This window comes from Colobus angolensis, unplaced genomic scaffold, assembly GCF_000951035.1.
Source record: "Colobus angolensis palliatus isolate OR3802 unplaced genomic scaffold, Cang.pa_1.0 Scaffold312, whole genome shotgun sequence".
Lineage (NCBI taxonomy): Eukaryota > Metazoa > Chordata > Mammalia > Primates > Cercopithecidae > Colobus > Colobus angolensis.
Genome location: NW_012116400.1, coordinates 426,460 through 448,622, shown reverse-complemented (window position 1 = coordinate 448,622; position 22,163 = coordinate 426,460). Strand labels below are relative to the sequence as shown.

The window sequence follows — 22,163 nt, the reverse complement described above, 5'->3', positions numbered from 1 at the left end:
TTCTATGAAACCAGTCCCTGGTGCCAAAAAGGTTGGGAATGGCTGCTTTAAAGGGTTTCTCAAGGTTCTAAAATTTTATTTGATAAGAAGTAGAATCATACAAAAAACAAACTACATTTGTGAATATGGATATTTATACACATATAGTATATATACTTACATACAGACAGGGAGGAATTTCCAAATTTCATCTACTGTAAAATATACACACACCACACCAACACATGTGCACACATGGCATCCTAATAGAAGGCAAGGAGAATTGACATTTACTGAGCACTTCCTATGTGCCACATGTTTTATATACATTAGAATATTACAGTATATGGTAGCTTTTATCCATTCATTCAATCTCAATACTTTTTTTTTTTTTAACAGTAGAGCAACTGAAGCTCACAGCAGTTATGTAACCTGCCCAAAGTCACATAGCATGATGGAGAGTCTGGATTGGAGATTTTGTCTGACTGCAACACTCACGTATCAAATCCTATTCAGTTTTGATGTTAAAAATTCTGCGGTTGAATTCGTCACAGTGTATTTAAATAAAACAACAAACAAAACACAGCAAACCTTAACATAGTTGCTAATCATATGAGTTTACAAGGCCACCTCTCTCTTACTATTATTTATACTTTCCCACCCCATCACATTAATCACTCAGGTCTAGGGATTTGCAATTTTGCTAACAGCCGAACAGAACAAAGATAAAAAGTTAAAATTTGTGATGTGGGCCTCATTCCAAAGCTTTCAAGAAATAAAAAAAAGTTAGGCCGGGGCAGTGGCTCACGCCTGTGATCCCAGCACTTTGGGAAGCCTAGGTGGGTGGCTCAGCCCGACCAACATGGCAAAACTTCGTCTCTATTAAATACGAAAAATTAGCTGGGCGTGATGGCGCATGTCTGTTAATCCCAGCTACTTGGGAGGCTGAGGCTGGAGAATCGCTTGAATCCGGGGGGCAGAGGTTGCAGTGAACAGGTATTGCGTCATTGCACTCCAGCCTGGACAACAAGAGCGAAACTCCGTCTCAAAAAAATAAAAATAAAAAGAATAGTCACTTGTGCTTTCAATCTCTCCGCTTCCGGCCTCCACCAGGCGGGAAAAAACTCCTGCACTTGGACCTCTGCGATACCCTAGCATGCGCGTCACTCTGGGCAACAGGCTGGTAGGCCACGACTGCGCAGGCGCGACGTACGGAGCGGCAGGAGACTGTCGCCCCCGGTTTCCCTGGAGACCAAGCGGAAGCGGCCGGAAGTAGCGCTGCGGTACGCAGCGGCGGGATGGAGAAGCTGGGGGTGGAGCCGGAGGAGGAAGGCGGCGGCGACGACGAGGGCGACACCGAGGCCTGGGCCATGGAACTGGCGGACGTGGGGGCGGCAGCCAGCTCGCAGGGTGCGCCTCAGCCAGAGGAGCCAGCGGCCTCCTTGGGTGTAAATAAGAAGGGTGGGGCTGGCGGACGCTCCGGGCGGCTCTCCACTGGGGCGCGACCGTCCCCGCCCCGCTCTGCCGGTCTAAAAGAGGGCTGCCTCCTCCTGCCTCGTGTTACGCGGCGGGTACCTCCAGAGGAATGGCTTCACCCAGTAGGAGTAGGGTGGGGCGTGTCCACACTACAAATGCGTGTCGAGGGTGCATCTGCATCGTCCTCTGTGAGGGACCAGGTGGGGCGGGAATTCCTCAGCCAGCCAGACGACAACTGCAGAGGCTTCTGGGCCTTTTAAGTTTGGAGAAGTTGAGGACCTTGTCGCTTATTTGGCAGAAGGTGGGACCCGATTCTCAGTCCTGGCAGGAAGGGATGGCTTAGAACCTAGGCGGAGTCAGGTCCGCTGTGGTCACGTCTCTGGTGACCCACTTCCGGCTCTGGTCTTTACCTTGTACCGCCCACCTCAGGGCCTGGATGCAAAGGCACCGGTTCTCATTTCCTGTTGGTTTTCTTTCATTCATTAATTTAGAGACAAGGTCTCCTAGCAGCCTCAAACCCCTGGGCTCAAGTGATCCTCTGCCTCAGCCTCTCCCTCCCGAGTAGCTGGGACAACAGGCACGTGCCACCACACCTGGCTAATTTTCAAATTTTTTTTAGATCAGGTGTAGCTGTGTTGTCCAGGCTGGTTTCAAACTCCAGCCACAAGCGATCCTTCCACGTCAGCTTCGAAAATGTTGGGATTACAGGAGTTAACCATCGTGCCTGGCCTTTTAAGTTTTGGAACAGCTTTAGGTTTACCTGAAAGTTGTGGAGCTAGATCCCCCTAGTGTTGACATAAACTCAGTACATTTGTCAAAACTAGGAAATTAACATTGGTATAATGCTGTTAACCGAACTACACGCTTTATTCAGATTTTACCAGTTTTTCTGCTAATGTTCATTTTCTGTTCCAGGATCCCAACAAGAATACTGTATTGTATTTTGTCTGTCTTGTTTTTAGCCAGTGTTGAGAGAAGGAGTCGCCTCTGTCATTCCCTCCCCTGCTCATGACCTAACAACTTTTTAAATTCAACGAACTGTTCAGTCTTTCAATTTAGTGAATATTTATTGATGGTCTGTTATGTCCTAGACACTGTTTTAGGCACTGGCGATTTAGCATTAAACCAGGTAATCCTGCTGTCATGGGAGCTGAAAATAGCCCACACTGGTACTCACTGGTTGTCTTTTGCTATTTTGTATTTCAGTTTTTGTTGTTGTCATTTTAAATGTAAGAGCATGCTGCTTAGAATAATTTTCAAGTTGTGTGAAAACCAATGTCATTTCAAATTTTCTACCCCTCCTGGTTTACACTAAAAGCTACTATAAACTTCCAGGTGATAGTATCAGCTCTTGCATCATCCATTATTTATCACATTTTTTCCCCTCAAACTTTTTACTCTCCTGAGAAAAATGCAGTGCGCAAAGAAACAGTAATTAAGAGGACTGAAAACCCTACTCTAAGTAGAGTTTCATGTCTTTGTAATTTGGATGCTTTCACACATAATCCAGGAAAAAACTAACATCGCTCTGCATTCTTCCTTCACAGGTACCATGTTTTAAGGAACTGTGAGTTGGTCAGAGATAATAAGCATCCTGAACTTCTTTTTATTTCTTTGCATATTGTGCAGGAGTTCGTGATCAAGTGTTGCCCACACGAAATTCTTCATCCAGAGTCATAGTACATGTGGATCTGGATTGCTTTTATGCACAAGTAGAAATGAGCTCAAATCCAGAGCTAAAAGACAAACCTTTAGGTAATTGTACATTTATAATATTTTTATTGCATAGTGATTAGATTAGCAACTCATGCTCATTATATACTGATTTATTAACCTTATTAAGAAAGATTTTGGAAGCAGTTCTTACAGTGCTTTATAGCTGGTCATTTTTGCTTCACTACCAAGTGTAAATTTTGCAAGCCTCATTTAATAAGTGGTGAATCTGAGAATAGTGTAGTTGGCAGAACAAATGAAGAGAAAGCAGAATAAATTTTACTTTTCTCTGCTGGTTAGTAGCTTAGTTTGCTGGGCAGATTTCTTTTTCTCAGTATTTGAAATTTTACAGGCTTTCCTCTCAAAAAACAACCTCTTATTACATTTTAGTGGAAGTGTTCATCTGTCCTCCCCTTTCTGAAATTAACTCTTAAATTGTGTAACGTCTAACAAACTAGTTGGATTTTGAACATAAACCTAAGCTTTACTAAGACAGCAAACTTTCCATAAAACATAAGCAGCTTTTTAAATAAAAGCCAAAATAAATTTTATATTGGATATTGTTGATATGCTGGCTTGTTTTATCATTTTTATTATTCATATTTTAAATTGAGAAAGATAGAGAGATTTTCATGCATGCAGGAAAGATTCTTCCTTTAGTATAAGCATAAAGAACAGTTTTGCTTCACTTGCTGCTACCCTTTTGTGCCCACTTTGGCTTAATAAATCCCAATCCAGCCTAGCTGCTTTACTGAAGAACAAAGGGGTGACTAGTTTTTGCTATGCCAAGGTGAGTCTAGGATCTTAAAAACTTTCCTAAAGGGTGCCAAGAAGTTAGAATCATGGGACTTAAGTTTTTTCTCCTGAAGGCATTTCTAAGTAGTAGCACTGTGATATAAGATGTTCTGTGGATAATGCTTAATAAAAAAAAGTGTAAGTACAAATGAATGATTATTGGGAAGTGAGGGATGTGAATGCTCCACATTTTTTGGGGAAAACTACAGTAGTCTTTCATTTTTTTTTGTTGTTGTTGTTGAGATGGGTTCTTTCTCCAGCCCAAGCTGGAATGCAGTGGTGCGATCTTGGCTCACTGCAACCTTTGCCTCTGGGTCTCAGGTGATTGTCCTGTCTCAGTCTTCCAAGTAGCTGGGACTAGAGGTGTGCGCCACCACACTCGGTTAATTTTTTCGTGTTTTTAGTAGAGACGGGGTTTCACCATGTTGCCCTGGGTGGTCTCGTACTCCTGAACTCAGGCAATCCACCTGCCTTAGCCTCCCAAAGTGCTGGGACTACAGGCGAGAGTCACCGTTCCCGACCAGTAGTCTTTCATTTATACTCAACAAATATATGACAAACTCAGGCTGGTGACATGCAGTGATGAGGCCATATAATGTAATGCTGTATTTAAAAACTCCTTTTTTAGTTAAGAAATCTACCAATCTGATTTTTTTAAATAGTTCACTGAGGAGTCTAAAATTACTTCTACCTTTGGTTCCATAATTATATTTTGGGCATTACCTGATATATGAAAAAACTTTATATAAAAATAACATTTCTTTGCCTTGTTTATGACATCAAAATTTTAGAAACAATGTCTAATAGAGAAATGGACATAACCTTTTTTTCTACATGTTTGTATTTTACATATTTTAGGTGAACATTACTCTTACAGTGGTAAGCAAGTAGTAAACTTGTATAAAAAGAGAAGAGCAAATAATTTGTAGCACTCTTGAGTCACCAATAAACTAGAACTTTTTATGCAGTCTGTAAATAAATGATCTTAATTTAATCATTTTTGATAGAAAAGTTTAATAAGTAATAGGTAACTATTAGATCCCTAAAAATTGCTGTAGCCCGGCACTTGTTTTATATATTTTATATACATATTATATTTTATATTGCTTTATATTAGCAAATTACTCAGAAGAGAAGTTGAGTTTTTCTAGCAGCAACCAGTATTTAGTTGTACTCAATTATTTTCATCTGTTTTTTTTTTGGTAGAACATGCCCTATTATATGGCAATATAAATTAATCTGCTTTTATATTGTCTGGGAAAAAAATCCTAGAGAGATTTGGTTTGTATCTTATCACTGAAGATTCCATAGAATATATCGATTTAGGTTCATTTTTACTAAATTTGAGAAATGTAATACACAGATTGCCTTTTGTATATGAATAATTGATCTGTCATCTAACTTGTAATTCTGTGTTATTCAGTGTTTTGTTATTTAATAATAACTTTCCTTCTTCAAGGAGACAAAACAACCAGAGATTAAAAGTGGGGTATGGAAAAATAATACATTGGTATATTATAATTCATAATTAGGAGATAGCTTGAAAACCTAATGTTTCTGCATTATAGAAATTTGATTTATGGAGGCTGTGTTTTTTTGCGACAGGGCTTTTGCTTCTTATCAGAACTGATTGTCTTACAACTTAGACAAATGTAATATGGAATTAATAATGTCTTTAAATGTTTCTTCAATTGTGCTTGGGTTTCTCCTAAAATATTTTTTATAGGGGTTCAACAGAAATATTTGGTGGTTACTTGCAACTATGAAGCTAGGAAACTTGGAGTTAAGAAACTTATGAATGTCAGAGATGCAAAAGAAAAGTGTCCACAGCTGGTATTAGTTAATGGAGAAGACCTGACCCGCTACAGAGAAATGTCTTATAAGGTTACAGGTACAAATGATAAGCAATGTACTTTTAGCATTAATTTTTATGTAGGATGCCTGTTCATTACATGAATTTTTTAATAAATGTAAAAATAACATAAGATGCTTTTTCCTAATAACTTCTTATTTTGGGTCTTGTCAACTTTAAAAATTATGTAAAAGGATAACTATGCTGTGAATAGTATTTTTAAGAAGATGTATAGTTGGAAGTAATTTTAACTCTGTTATGATTGATGTTTATATAGTAGGGAAAAATGGAAAACAAAGTTTAAAAGTGAGAAAATGGGAAACTATACTGTAAAAGATGCCAGGTCTTTAAAATTTTAAGTTTAAATGAATTATGAAGAAATAATGTTGTTTTCTAATGCATTCATGATCATTGAAAGAGGCTTCTGTAACTTTTGATCAGCATAATTAAAAATTGATTTATGAAATATTAATAAAAATATTGGCTATATTAATATTTTCTTAGGTTTTTTATATATACTAAATATTACAATGTAGCTAAACTTTCCCATGCTAAGGTTTGGATTTAAATCTTAGTGTTATAGTAAATTACAGGAAAAATGAAAATGAGTGTGTACTGGCACATTAGAAATATAGTAGATTGGTGCAAAAGTAATTATGGCTTTCACAATTACTTTTAATTGCAAAAACCTCAATTAATATATAGTGTACAAATGTATAATGATCAGCTTTGTAATTATTTGTCTTTTTTACTTTTTTTTGTTTTTCTTTTATCATAGCAATTTTCAGATGACTGGATTAAATGTCTGTAATATACAAAGAGCTCTTAGAAATTAACAGGAAAAAGAAACCTAATAAAAAAGGACAAAGAATATGAATAGGCAGTTGACAAGAAGAACCTAACCCAGTGTCTAACAATTATAAGGAAAAAATGCTCAAATTCATTAGTGGCCAAGGAAATTTGAATTAGTAAGATATTTTATATCCATCACACTTGCCCAAAATTAAAAGGAATGTGAGAAAAAGTATCAGGAACACTTACTGAGTTTAAAGATAAATGTTATTCCATCCAGTGAGATCATTGCTGGGAGTTTATCAAATAGAAATAAAATCATGAGACCGGGCATTGTGACTCATACCTGTAATCCCAGCACTTTTGGATGCTGAGGTAGGAGGATTGCTTCAGCCCAGGAGCTCGAGACTGCAGTGAGCCATGATTGTGTCACTGCATTCCAGCCTGCGTGTGCCTGACAGAGTGAGACTCTTGTCTCTTAAAAAAAGGAGAACCACAAGTACATAAAGACATATGTACAACAATGTTTATCGTAGCATGGCTTATGATTGTCAAATATATGGAAGGAAAAATGTCCATCAAGAGGAATAGCCAAATAAACTAAGACATCTGTATGATGGATATTATATAGCCATTAAAAAGAATGCATTGGTGCAATACTATTTGACTGATGGAGATAGGCCTTGTTGAGTGAATAAAAGGCAAGGTACAAAATGATGTATCATGTTTTTCCAAAAGTGTAAAATGATGGCCTAAATGCCTCCTCTCATATATATGTGTATGTCTACATATGAACAAGAAGAGAAACATTAGAGGGTATATTACAGGTTTTTAACATTGGTTAACTTGTGGTGGGAAAGGCGTAGTGCTGAAATGGGAGGAAGGAAGAAGGGATAGTGAAGCAGAAAAGACAAGATTATACTCCTGGATATCACTTCTTTTATTATGCAAAATTGTGTCTAAATATTAAAACTTTACTTTTTAGAACTTTCCCTGTGGAGAAAAAATAAAAACTTGAGTTTTAGTGTACACAGAAGTGATTATATAATACATACAATTCTGTAGCTTGCCTTTGAGCTCAATGATCTTCCATGTCATTCACAGAGATCTTCCTCACTCTCTTTAATGCCTGCACAGTATTTCATTGTATTTAGTCCATATTTATTTAACCAGTTCTTCAGTGATACGAAGACAGTATGTCCAACTTTATGCCTGTTGTTGCTACATAATTAGTAAATGCACCTTCTTTCACTAAAAAAAAGTCTTGTTTTGGATGGTAAGTTATATGGTTTCCCTGCATAGTGATGGATTATTAGGCTGTTACCAGATTTTTGCTCTTAGACATTTTCGTATAGAAATGTTGGCATACTTTTAAGGGGATTTCCATAAGGTAAGTTCCTAGAAGTGAACTGTTGGATCAAACATGATTTGCATTTAAATGTTTGGATATGTTACATATGAGATTGCCGCAACATATTGCTAGTATATACGAGAGTGTTAGATTTAAAAATCTTTGCCTGATAGTCGAAGAAGAGTAAATCATTGTTTTGATTTGCAGTTTTCCATGAGTAAGATTGAGCATTTTTTCATATATTTTTGATCATTTATGTATCTTTTCTGTTAACCTATTCACTTGCACCTGTTTTTTATTTGCGTTGCTCATCTTTTTCTAAGTACTTGGTACTTTTTGTGTCATTTTTTTTGAAAAATGTTTTTTTTTTTGAAAAGTTATTTTCAGTTTTTCTCACAGTATTTTTCTGAGTTGAAGTAGGAACATAGCCAATGTAGGCCCTTACTGTATTTATCTCTGACCTGTTTATAATATATAACCTTATTATTTATTTCATATTTTTATGCTACTGCATATATACCTTTCTTCAAGGTAGTTTTTTTCCTCTAATTACAGACTCCTCTTTTGGGCCCTATATGTGTAATAAATGTATCTTTCTTATGGAGTTGATACCAAGAAAGAGGTTACAATGGAGGCTGGGCATGGTGGCTTATGCCTGTAACCCCAACACTTTGAGAGACTGTGGTGGGGGGATCATGTGAGGCCAGCATGGGCAGCATAACATAGCAAGACCCTGCCTCTACAAAAGTTAAAAAAAAAAAAAAAAAAAGTTAGCTGGGTGGTTAGCATGTGCCTGTAGTCCCAGAGGCTGAGGTAGGAGGATTGCTTGGGCCCAGGAAGTAAAGGCTGTAGTGAGCTGTGGTGTGCTACTCCACTCCAGCCTGGGCAACAGAGTGAGACCCTGTCTCATTAAAACTACAGCAACAACAAAAACCTTCAGGAATGGAATAATTAGGGATTTGTTCTGTGACCTAAAATCAGTCAGTATTTAGTGATCCACCAGCTTCGTGCATGATTCTGTATTTAACTTGTTTTTCTATTTAGTACTTAAAAACTTATCCTTTATTTTTCTTATGTAGCATTCTTTTGATACTCTTTTGTTTTCTACATGTTACTTTGCATATCAGGTGTATACTTTAGAAAATAAATTGCAGAAATTGATGAAGGAAATGCAAAACAATGATTTTCTATGATTAGACATATTGTCAGTCTGTCCTGAAAGGAGGTAATAGTTTTCTTTAGGTAATGGTTTTCTCAGGAGTGATTTTTGGTGTTTACCATGTCATGTTGTTATCTTTATTGGTTTCCCCTTACATTGTCAGTGTTGACATCAACAAAACAAAAAAGCACTTTTGGTAATTGTGAAAAAACGTGATCTATGTGGAATGACATAGTCCTTTTATTTCTGAGCTTGAGATTATATGACCTTAAGAATCTATGCATTTTTGTATACTAAGAGACTTGCATTTGTTTTTTCTTATCCAGCTGGTGTCAGTAGAACGTGATTCAGAGGGAAGTGAAAAACTTTCTCAATGATTTTTAAGTTGTTAGTCTCAATGTTAATATATGAAAATTGATAGTTTTTTTTGAATTTAATTTGAATTTTGGTTCAGCTCAGTCTAGTAAACATTTGACTTAAGGACTAGATAATTGTGCTAGATGCTGGGCATTTGAATGCCTGTAAGTTGTGGTTCATCTCTGCCTCTCTGTCCTAAGGAATATGCTTGGGCTAATAAAAATACCGTGTTGTAGTATATTTTGAAAGTTGACTGACTTTCTGTTTTCTTCAGTAATAACTGGAAATTTTTATGTTATTTTGTTTTGCCTCTTTTAAACTCTTGGGGAAAATATAGCTAAAATATACCATTACTTGTTTTTAACTTTCCTGAGCAGCCTATAGGTCACCAATTTACTGTAAGCATTGATATTTAATGTACTACAGATACAAAAATTATAGGTGTAGAAGATTGAGCTAAATATATAGCCATGAATAACTGCCCTAGGAATGCCATTTTTAGACTTTTTGGAAAATATTGCCTCTACTCAAGATGTGGTACAGAAAAAAAAGTCAGTTAACTGAGGGCTTTATTAAAGATATTATGGAACTATGGATGTATATAAAACCTTTAACAATAAATTTGATATATTTTTAAGCACTATATAGTTAAATTTATCCTAGTTATAACTTCATTTACATCTGTGCTCCAATATTATTTCAATTTAGAATTACTGGAAGAATTTAGTCCAGTTGTTGAGAGACTTGGATTTGATGAAAATTTTGTGGATCTAACAGAAATGGTTGAGAAGAGACTACAGCAGCTGCAAAGTGACGAACTTTCTGCGGTGACTGTGTCGGGTCATGTGTACAATAATCAGTGTGAGTGGGTTCTTATTGATTCTACCTACTAACTAAAAGTACATACATTTCTTAATGTTCAGTGAATTTGCTGTGTGATTTTGAAAGATTCATGACTTTTGTTGGAGATATAGTTATACTTAGTCAGTACTCTGTCTAGAACAGCTAAAATTAGGTATTGCTATTCCATAATAAGTATTAAGATTTTGATGACATGTAGCTCAATGCTCTGTGCACTTTTCATTTGCACAGACCTTTGTTTCTGTTCATCTTCACAGAGCATTCATCTGCGCAGAGTTTTCGTCTGACACAGTGCATCTGTTCCCGTTTTAGAAAGCTATACCCAGCTGGGCACAGTGGAGCGCCCCTGTAGTCCCAGCTGTTTGGGAGATTGAGCTGAGAGGATTGCTTGAACCCAGGAGTTTGAGTCCAGCCTGGGCAGCAGAGCAAGATCCCATCTCTTAAAGAAACAAAAAGCCATACCTCTTTAGGTCATTCTTAAGTTGCAAGAGTTGGCTTCTTAATATGCTTTTTGGAATAATTTTTGATTATTCTAAGACAGTCTCTAAGCAGAATTTTCAGGTAGGCTAGATTTGCCTTTGATGTGTCTTTTACATGTTGCCTTCGATTCCCCTGAGACCCTCATGTTGCTCTCTGACTTCCCAAGTTAGCACTTTTGGAATGTTGTCCAGGCTTATCTGCCATGTGCCAGAATCTTCTCTAAGCTCCTATTTAATCTGTTTATTTATAAATAATCTTTGTCAAAGTTAGCAAGAAAGCAGAATGGTTTGTCTCCTTTGTGTGTTAAGATATGAATGACTGATAGTGTTTCCAGGGATATTTACATTTGAAAATAAGCTGTAGTAAGCACCAGTGAATATCTAATTAGGCTTTCAGACATCTTATGACTCTGCGGGTGACTCCCTTATCATACCACATACAAGACAAGTTACTCTGCTGTTGTGTAAGACTTGTCTGACCCTTTTGCTCTTAAGCCTCCCCATGCATTTCCTCTTATCCTCTTTTTTGAGAACTAGACATCAGTCTACAGAATAGTTCTCCACAGAAGAAAAGTGGTAAAACTACAGTTTCTGTAATATATGGAGCTTTTCATGTATCTTTTGTACTTGTGCTCATTTGTAACTTACAAGAGCTAAGTAGCAAGAGTATTTCAGATATATTTCTATATAATTTTTAAAGCAAACTTGGATTTTATTGATTAGAGTAAATTATAGAGAGCTAGGTTTTATATCCCAAAAAGGAAATGTGGAATTATTGATTAATTCTTCATCTTTCACACGTCTTTTTTTTTTTTTTTTTTTTTGAGACAGAGTCTCACTCCGTCGCCCAGGCCAGAATGCAGTGGTACAATCTCGGCTCACTGCAACCTCCACCTCCTGGGTTCAAGCGATTCTCGTGCCTCAGCCTCCCAACTAGCTGGGACTACAGGCACGTGCCACCACACCGGCTAATTTTTTAATTTGTAGTAGAGATGGGGTTTCACCATGTTGGCCAGGCTGGTCTTGAACTCCTAACCTCAGGTGATCTGCTTGCCTTGGCCTCCCAAACAAAGTGCCAGGATTACAGGCGTGAGCCACTGCGCCCAGCTCATTATGTCCTTTCTTATAGATAAACTAGTTATTTTGCCACATTTGCTTTCTCTTGTCCTCTCTATGGATCGCTTGGTTGGTTGATGAGCTATTTGGAAGCAAATGGCAGACATCCTGACATTTCATCTCTAAATACTTCTAGTGTGAATCTCTTTGAGGTTAGGATGGTTTCATGGAATTCCAACACTGTTTAACACCTAAAGCAAATTTATTTTTATATAATTTTCTTATAGTTTTTATAAAAGAGCTCTAAAACTATGTATAGGTCAGAGATTGTTTTCAGCAGCATATATAGTTAGTGCATGGTTAAGATTTAGATCTTTAAAGCATAATGTTAGCTTTCTTGTTGTATAATAGTACTTTTATGCTTACTTACAGGTAAATATGAGTAAAAGTTTTGTTAATGTCAGTAGGAATGTTTTTATGAGATCAGTTTTCATAATGTGTTAATTATTAAGCACTCCTAGTATACAGTCACTATCACAGGCCGTTGGAATTTGCTTATTGAATTTGTTTACAGTATTCCTATGAAGCATGAAAGAGATTAGTCAAGTGGATAACAGGGTGGCAGTGGTCTCTTAGTCCATTTAGTGTTGCTTTAACAGAATACCTGAGACTCAGTAATTTACAAAGAAAAAAAGGTTCATTTGGTTCATGATTCTTGTGACTGGAAAAGTCAAGATTAGGCCTCTGCATCTGGTGAGGGTCTCAGGCTGTTTCCCTTCATGGTGGAAGGCAAAGGGGAGCCAGTGTGTACAGAGATCACATGGTGAGAGAGGAAGCGGGGGCTGGGGGAGGTGCCAGGCTCTTTTAACAACCAGCTGTCTCTGGAGCTAATACAGTGAGAAACTTACTCATCCCTGAGGGAGGGCATTAATCTGTTCATGAGGGATCCACCCCTGTGATCCCAACACCTCTCCTTTGACCCCACCTCCAACATTAGGGATCAAATTACAACATGAGGTTTGGAGGGGACAAACATCGCAACCATACCAGGTGGTGGTGGTGGTGGTGGTGGTGGTTGGATATAGACTAAGCCCTCTACCTTTTAAAAATTATTTTGTAAAAAAGAAAATTAAAGTTTTTCTTGTGACTTTGAATGACATTTGTTGTTTTTAAAGCTATAAACCTGCATGACATCTTGCACATCAGACTACTTATTGGATCTCAGATTGCAGCAGAGATGCGGGAAGCCATGTATAATCACTTGGGGCTCACTGGCTGTGCTGGAGTGGCTTCTAATAAACTGTTGGCAAAATTAGTTTCTGGTGTCTTTAAACCAAATCAACAAACAGTCTTATTACCGGAAAGTTGTCAACATCTTATTCATAGTTTGACTCACATAAAGGAAATACCTGGTAAGACAAATATCTTTGAAAAGTACATATATGTCTTATTATATTTCTTTAATTTTAAAATTATAGGTACAGTGTAATTAATTCTTAGGTAGAGGTGTATGTGAGTGTGTGCATGTATGTGTATACTTGGTTCCTGGAAAAAACTAACAAAAACCATAATGTTTTCTGAAGCAAATTTGGATTAAGAAATATGTGAAAGTACTTTTCTTATTTTATCTACTTTGGATAGTTAGAATATGGTCATAAAAGTTATAGCCTAGAAATACATGGTCTTTATTTCCAGTCCCTGGGTCATACTCTTATACTGTACATTGCCTCTAGAGAGGGGAGTTTGTCTTTTACTAAGTCTCTTTTGGGATTATATATAAAATATTAAGGCTACAATGGACTTTCCAAAACATCTAGGCCAAGTTCCTCAGTTTAAAGATGAGGAAACTGATTTCCATGAGGAGTTTGGTGACCTATTTAGGTCATGGTGCAAGTTTGTTTCTTTGCAGATCAAATAGACCATTGATAATGGATATGTTGAACTACATTTCTGTGGTATTGCTGGGGAATAAGATATTATAAAAGAGTTCTGTGGAAGTGAATTTCTAATACCTCTGAAACTTAGATGTCAAACTTCACATTTTTAACTGATACTTGTGTGATTCCAAAATGTATTATACACTGCCTTGCCTTCCTTAGTATAGTATAACTATAATTTGAAATTTTGTGGATGACTTTGGTTCTGCCTTCTGAAGAACAATGTCAGGTTGTAATAAATTGAGGACTATATACTGGTGCAAAACATTATTACCTGGCTTTACTTTTGAGTTCTTGTATCTTTTTTTTTTTTTTTTTTAACAGGCTTTCTGCTTTCTCACTTATTGCCAAATTGCCAACCTTCTTTTATTTTTGTGTGAAAAATCTGTCACTCTCATAATTGCCCCTACACAGCCGTCTCCTCCAACTTAGGCTTTCCTGTGCAAGAAAACCAGATAACTGTGGAATTATTATTTTTAAATGAAAAGAATAAGGAGACACTAAATGGCCTGAGTGTTTTCTCTTGTGGATAAAGTATGACTGAATTTTAGTGCAAGAACTTTGTTTTGCTAGCAAGATTTTTTGTTTGTTTGCTTTCTGGCTCATAGCTGTATTCTGGATGGTAAATGTTAGATATGACTTATGGATAAATGTGTGGTGGTGCATATAGGAACCAGTTAGTTTACCTAATATGTACACTTAATTCATTTTAATTGCTCTAGTGGCAGCCTTTTTGTACATTAATAATAATCATGATTCTGAATATTTCTGGAATTTTACATAACAGGTAGTAAAATTTTTATTTTAGTAAGACAGCATTTATTGACTGTCTCTGAATTCATTTTATTTTACTGCATTTTGTGAAGACTTCAAAGAGATGCATATAATTCAGGAGCCCTGAGTGGAAGAACAGCAACCTAGTTTGCAATGGAGTTTGATCTTTGCAAAATACAGTAGTCCCCCATTATCTGCAGTTTCATTTTTCACAATTTCTATTACCTGCAGTCAACTGTGGTTTGAAAATACTAAGATATTTTGAGAGAGAGAGGCAGAGACCACATTCACATAACTTGTATATAGTATATTGTTGTAGTTCTGTTTTATTATTATTGTTAACCTCTTACTGTGCCTAATTTATAAATTAAACTTTATCATAGGTATATATGTAATGGAACAAACAGTACTGTATCTATATAGGGTTTGATACTGTCCATGGTTTCAGGTATCCACTGAAGGTCTTAGAATGTATCCCCTGTGGATAAGGGGGAACTACTGTGTAAATTATAGAATTTAAAGATATGATTGATATATTTATAATATTTTAATTAGCTTTGTTTTAAGGAGAAAAGCTATTTTTAACTTTGTATGCACTTCTTTTTATTTAGGTATTGGCTATAAAACTGCCAAATGTCTTGAAGCACTGGGTATCAATAGTGTGCATGATCTCCAAACCTTTTCATCCAAAATTTTAGAAAAAGAATTAGGAATTTCACTTGCTCAGCGTATCCAGAAGCTCAGTTTTGGAGAGGATAACTCCCCTGTGATACCCTCAGGACCACCTCAGGTACATGATGATATTTATTTTAATTAAGTACTGGTTATCACATTATTTGAGATAAAGATTTCTAGTTACGGTACCTTGTTCTTACTATTCTAGTTTGCTTAGTATGTGATCTCTTTCCTATTAGAAGGCTGATTTATTATTAATAGATTGGATTAATAAGTATTCTTAAATTGAATCTTAAGCATTGATATTTTGATATCTTAAGTTAGCGACTATGATTGAAGACAGTGCAACTTAATAGCCTATAATGGATATATGAGGCAAAATATTTTAATCTTTTAAAAATCTTGTTTTCAGAGTAGTCCAGTGATTTAGCAAATGGGAAAGGTATAATCACCTAGTTAACATTGACTGATTTTTTTGCTCTGGGTCAAGCACTTTACTGAGTGCTTGAAATACATTAGTCCATTTAATCTTCACAACAAAGCATCAAGATAGGTAGTACTGTTGTTTGTCCATTCATTCTTACCTTTCTTCTTTCCTTCCTTCCTTCCATTCTCTCTCTCTCTCAAGATGAGGATACTGTACTTTAGAAAGGTTAAATAACTTGAGGACCATATACTGGTGCAAGGATATAGTCCAAGGATATAAGTCTAAGTTTGTCCAAGGATAAACTTAGATTCAAGTCCTAGGTGATTAAGAAGTCTTGCCATAATCATACAATAAAGCTTGGAGTTGGTACTAGAGCTTTAGAGTTTTCTTAACTTTGAATTATTTTTTATTAACTGTTTTATATTAACTGTTAATTTAGTAATATTTGATATTAACTTTCTAGTGAGTACAGTAGCTTGCAGATAAAAAACAGTTAATATAAAAGTGAACTAAATGGCTGAAACTAAGGACAAGAGGTAAGTTAGTAAAGAATGTATTGAATATTTATTTGACTATACACTGATAATAATTAGATATAATTCTTAGAGTTTGCACTAATCCTTATTTATGCTTCTTTGATAGTCGTTTAGTGAAGAAGATTCATTTAAAAAATGTTCATCCGAAGTTGAAGCTAAAAATAAGATTGAAGAACTACTTGCTAGTCTTTTAAACAGGTGATTTTCAATCCATTTTGCCAAGTCATCCTATGTATTCATTCTGTATACGGTATATAGAAAGAATATTTGATGTTCCATCTTGGAACTGACAGATTATCTGGAGACTAAACAATGTAAAAATAATTCATCATGTGATTTCTCTGCATTACAAACTATTGTAAAGATGGTAATAGGGGCTCTTACCTAAATTTAATTCATTGGTCTTAATTCTAGTAACAGTGTGATTGTCCTATGGATCTAAAGTTGGAGATGGTTACCTAAAGGGGTTTTATGGATATTTCTAACATTCTTAGACTTATTCTAGTCTTCAGGTGAGAAGAAGTTGTTTTAATTTTTCCCTGTGGCAATTGCAAAGCCTTTGCCTTCAACCTAATAGTTACTTGAATTTCATTAAGTTAGTACCATGCTAAATACAAATACATGCGAAATACAAAATGTGTGAAATTAACCATTTATCTCTGCTAATAGTTACTTGCATTTCATTAAGAAGGAAAAAATGCAAAGAGGAATAATACTGTCATAATTCTAAAACTCCTGATACAGGAACAGCTATATAAATCTGTGATTGTTGCAGATAGGAAATTATTAAAGTAACAGTGAAGGAAGAAGCAGAAGAACCCTTGTATCTCTTTTGCCTCAGACTGTAAAATAAAATGGAGTTGAAGGAAAGAATGGCTAGCTAGGGCTATGTGTGAGCAGGGTGAGTGACTGCAGGTGTGTGCAGGGTTTCTGATCTGTATGTGAAGAGTATCACCTGGGGTTATAAATATATGAGTAGCACAAGATAAACTACAAAGGAAATTTAATTTTTTGGTGCTCCTTGTCATTATACATGTATTTCTCAATATTCCATATTCCACAGACAAGTATTATCTGTTTTCTTCCCATTCTTTGTTTCTGCTTTTCTTGTTAGAAATTTCTCAAATTGTGGTTTCAGGGCTCTAACAGTTTAGAGTAGGTGTGCTTCTCTAATGATTCTAGGAGGACTAACTGTATTTAGAGAAAATGGTTTTTGGATGATTCTAAGTCTGAGAAAACTGATGAAGTGAAATTTCCTCCAAGTTTGCTGTTGCATGCAACGTGGCGCTCAAATGTCTTGAGCAGAGCCATGCAGCTCATTGTTGGCTGCATGCAGCTGGGGCTGGCTGTATGACTGGGCTCCAGTGATATGACTCAGGCTGGGCCTGCGCGTATGCTAGTGAAACTGGGTCATTTGCTTCAGCTAAATAGAAGACTACTCTGAAATGCCTAACATTTGGAGACAGTTCTTCACATAGAAAAACCACAAGAAGTATAAGTTTTACAGGTTCTCTTATTTGAAGAGTCAACCCAGAAGTGAGACCAGGTGCTCTAAACCTGTGAAATACAAAACCTGTGAAATTAACCATTTATCTGTATTTCTGTTTGCCAGCTCCTTTTCTCCCACACCGTGGGCCCTTATTTCAGTGACTGAATTATAACACCATCTAAGTGACTTGCAAAAAAAAAAATTACAGGAGTGTGTTTGTATATTTGTGTATAATTACTTTTGTTTTCTCTAGAGTATGTTATGATTAATACTATAGGTATGTAAGAAATGTAAAAACCGTATTATTTTTAATCCATCCTCTAGGCACTAGTTTAATATTGCTTATGATTCAGCCTTTTTCTAATGTGTCTTAATTAGCATATCATACTCTTTGAATTGCATAATTAATAGAACATGTTTAACTGGAAGATATTTAAACTAGTAGCCATTTAAGGTATTTTATTATTCTAGTCAAGCAGCCATCGAGAAGTTTTGTCACAAAGCAATAAGAGATAGAAAAAAATTATTTAATACAGAACTATTTTATTTTTTATTTTTTTGCGATAGGGTCTTGCTCTGTCACCCAGGCTGGAATGCAATAGTGCAGTCACAGCTCACTGCAGCCTCAGCCTCCTGGGCTCAAGCAATCCTCCCACCTCAGCCTCCAGAGTAGCTGGGAAAGCACCTGCCATAAAGCCTAGCTAATTTTTAAATTTTTGTAGATGAGGTCTCGCTATGTTGCCCAGGCTGGTCTTGAACTCCTGGGCTCAAGTGATCCTCCCACCTGAACTTCCCAAAGTGTTGAGATTACAGGTATGAACCACCGTGCCTGGCCCAAAACTCTTTTTTTCAGATCAGAATGTTCAAGTTGAGTGTGTTTAACAATATGCAATATTTGCATTTTATGTCGAGATTTGGTTTTATATGCATTGCCATGTGTATAAAAGGGGAAATGTTATACTTTAATGACATTTTTTCCGGTAATTAGGTTTTGTACTTCTTAAGTGAATTTGTCATATAATTAAAACCTTTGTTTCAACACCAAAACCAAGACAATTGGAGGAAACTCTTTTTAAAAATGCATGTACACATATTGTATATTAATTATATACTAAATATAGTATATGATCTTTGAAGATATTGCTCTAATAAGCTATCATATAATGGTAATAGTGATTACTCTTTAACAAAAGTAATCTCATTTTGTAAAAAAAAAAATCTTTTTTGGTAATCTCATAAGAAAAAAGTTTGAAAAAACTTATTTTGTTATTTTTCACTTACTTGCTTTTGTTAGTGAATGATTCAGTTTTTTAAATTTCCTGCTGATTTTAATTTGCTGCCTTTTGGCTAGGTGTGGTGACTTACCTCTGTAATCCCAGCATTTTGGGAGGCTGAGGTAGGGGATCACCTGAGGTCAGGAGTTCGAGAGCAGCCTGGCCAACATGACAAAACCACCTCTCTACCAAAAATACAAAAATTAGCCAGGCGTGGTCACACGTGCCTGTAGTCCCAGCTACTCAGGAGGTTGAGGCAAGAAAACTGCTTGAACCTGGGAAGTGGAGGTTGCAGTGAGCTGAGATTGTGCCACCACACTCCAGCCTGGGCAACAGAGCAAGACTCCATCTTGAAAAAAAAAATTCATTGCTTTTAGTTTTGTTTTGGATTTGTATTATAAAACAGCTTGTTATGATTATATCTTATATGTCTTCTATTTCTGACAGCACTCAATTCTGAGTGAGGCCTGAGAGCTTGACATCTAAACATTCAGAGTTTTAGTGCATAGACTTTGCGATGATTATTTGGATACTCAGGGACCTTTATTGCTTACTATTTTGTTATCTACTATATGTATAATTGTTATATTTAACAAAATCTGGCACCTTTAGATAAATGAGGTGTTACATAATTTACAAAGGTAATACTTTTCTAATTCTTTATTTCCACTTTCTCTTTATTTTTAGAGTATGCCAAGATGGAAGGAAGCCTCATACAGTAAGATTAATAATCCGTCGGTATTCCTCTGAGAAGCACTATGGTCGTGAGAGTCGTCAGTGCCCTATTCCATCACATGTAATTCAGAAGTTAGGGACAGGTATGAACTGGTTTTCCAACAGTTTCATTAGCAGGTTGAACTCTTAAATAAGCCAACTTTGAACTAGAAATATGCTCCAAAAATGGAGGGTCTTCACAGGGAATTAGCAAGCAATTAAATGCTTTTATTCTATCAGGAATTTTCACCAGAAAACTTTGTTGTTTGTTTATTTATTTATTTATTTTTTGAGACAAGGTCTTGCTCTGCACCAAGGCTGAAGTGCAGTGGTGCTGTGATAGCTGACTGCAGCCTTCGTCTCCCAGGCTCAAACAATTCTTCTACCCCAGCCTCCCGGGTAGCTGGGACAGTAGGTGCATGCTACCAGGCCTGGCTAACTTTTTTGACATTTAGGATAGACAAGGTCTCAAACTCCTGAGCTCAAGCAATCCTTCTGCCTCAGCCTCCCACAGTGCTGGGATTATGGGCATGAACCACTGCACCTGGCCTGGTTTTTAAATAGATAAGTAAAGAGTCATTTAAGAATGTTTTCCAAGTTCAAAGAGAACAAAACTGTGATAACTGATAGCATGAGTCTTTATGGGCATTTAGATTGTTTCCATTTTGAAGAACATTTAAGTGCAAGTCATTGGATGGGCATATGCATATGTTTTCCTTTATCTTGGGTAGATTTTAAGGAGTGGAATTGCTGGATCATATGGTAACATGAACTGTTTAAGAAACTGCCAACTTTTTCCAAAGTTCATGTAATAATTTACATTTTCATCAACAATATATGAAGGTTCCAGTTTTTCATATTTTTGCCAATATTTGTATTGTCAGTGTCTTCGATTATAGTTGTTCTAGCGGTATATAGTAGTGTGGTTTTTCTTTTATGGATAGTGTTTTTGGTGTTATATGTAAAAATTCTTTGCCTAACTCAGAGGTCACAGATACTCTGTTTTCTGTTTGAAGTTTTATAGTTTTTAAGCTTTATGTTTATGTCCATTTTGAGTTAATTTTTTATGTGTGGTATATGGTAAGGGTCTTAATTCTTTGCTTTGCATGTGGGTATCCAGTTGTTCCTGCATCATTTGTCAAAGATTATTCTTCACCCACTGAATTACCATGGCATCTTTGTCAAAAATTAATTGACCATAAATATAAGAGTTTATTTCCTGACTTTCTTGTTTCATTGGTCTATATGTTTATCCTTACACCGATTCCACCCTATGATGGTCTCTGGTGCTCTGTTTATTTTTCTGCAATCTTTTTTTTTCTGTTCTTTCTTACAAAGTAGATAATCTGTATTGAGCTGCCTTTAAGGTCTCTGATTCATTTGTCATCTCATTACTGCCGTTGCCCCTGTAGTGATTTGTTGGTTTTGGTTACTGTACTTTTTAACTCTAGAATTTCTGTTTGTCTTTTGTTTTTATGTCTGGTTTTGTTTCTTTATCGAGATTCTCCTTTTTTTGTACTCATTATATTTTACTTTAATTCTTTAAACACGGTTGTCTTTAATTCTTTGGACATATCTATAATAATGAATTTGAAGTCTTTGCTAAGTCCACCTCAAAGTCAATTTATGTTAACTGCTTTTACCCCAAATATGTATCACACTTTCCTGTTTCTTTGCATGTTTTGAACTATTTTATTGAAAACTAGACCTCATAGATAATGTATTATAGCAACTGTAGATTTAAAATTTTTTCTTGTAGAATTTTTTCTTTTTTCTTTCTTGTACTTTTAGGTAACTTGTCTGAATGTAATCTGCAGAATCTACCTCCCCTGGATTCTGTAGCCACTGATTTCTCTGCTCCGTGTTCTTTCTTTTTTTTTTTTTTCATTCAAATTTTTATTTTAATATTGGCTTCTGGGAAGTTGCCCATGTCTGTATAGTTTCATGGTTACCCAATGTTTGGCAAAGGTTCTGCTCAAACACTACAGTCTGGAAGCTATCTGCCTCTGCCAGTGGATAAGTGTATGGGTTGGAGAGGACTTAAAATATTTAGGCCATTTTCCCATACTGCCCAAAGTAATTTATAGATTCAGTGCTATCCCCATCAAGCTACCACTGACTTTCTTCACAGAATTGGAAAAAAATACTTTAAATTTCATATGGAACCAAAAAAGAGCCCACATAGCCAACACAATCCTAAGCAAAAAGAACAAAGCTGGAGGCATCACTCTACCTGACTTCAAATTATACTGCAAGGCTATAGTAACCAAAACAGCATGGTGCTGGTACTAAAACAGATGTATAGACCAATGGAACAGAACAGAGGCCTCAGAAATAACCACACATCTACAACTATCTGATGATCTTTGACAAACCTGACAAAAACAAGAAATGGGGAAAGGATTCCCTATTTAATAAATGGTGCTGGGAAAATTGGCTAGCCGTAAGTAGAAAGCTGAAACTGGAT

General features: G+C 36.2%; 1 protein-coding gene across 3 annotated transcripts in view; it reads left to right on the top strand.

Moving 5' to 3' along the window:
- The first annotated feature begins 834 nt into the window (after positions 1–834).
- Positions 835–22,163, top strand: part of POLI (polymerase (DNA directed) iota) — a 26,163-nt gene continuing 4,834 nt past the window's right edge. Inside the window, exons 1-8 of one of the 3 annotated variants that reach the window (XM_011950990.1) lie at positions 1,136–1,389; positions 3,085–3,210; positions 5,690–5,854; positions 10,183–10,335; positions 13,046–13,282; positions 15,193–15,371; positions 16,326–16,417; positions 19,670–19,800. In XM_011950990.1, coding sequence (XP_011806380.1) covers positions 1,278–1,389; positions 3,085–3,210; positions 5,690–5,854; positions 10,183–10,335; positions 13,046–13,282; positions 15,193–15,371; positions 16,326–16,417; positions 19,670–19,800 — 1,195 coding nt within the window. In that variant the 5' untranslated portion in view covers positions 1,136–1,277. Of the gene's footprint in view, positions 1,757–3,084; positions 3,211–5,689; positions 5,855–10,182; positions 10,336–13,045; positions 13,283–15,192; positions 15,372–16,325; positions 16,418–19,669; positions 19,801–22,163 lie in introns of all 3 variants that reach the window. The other 2 variants (XM_011950992.1, XM_011950991.1) reach the window with 2 other exon arrangements.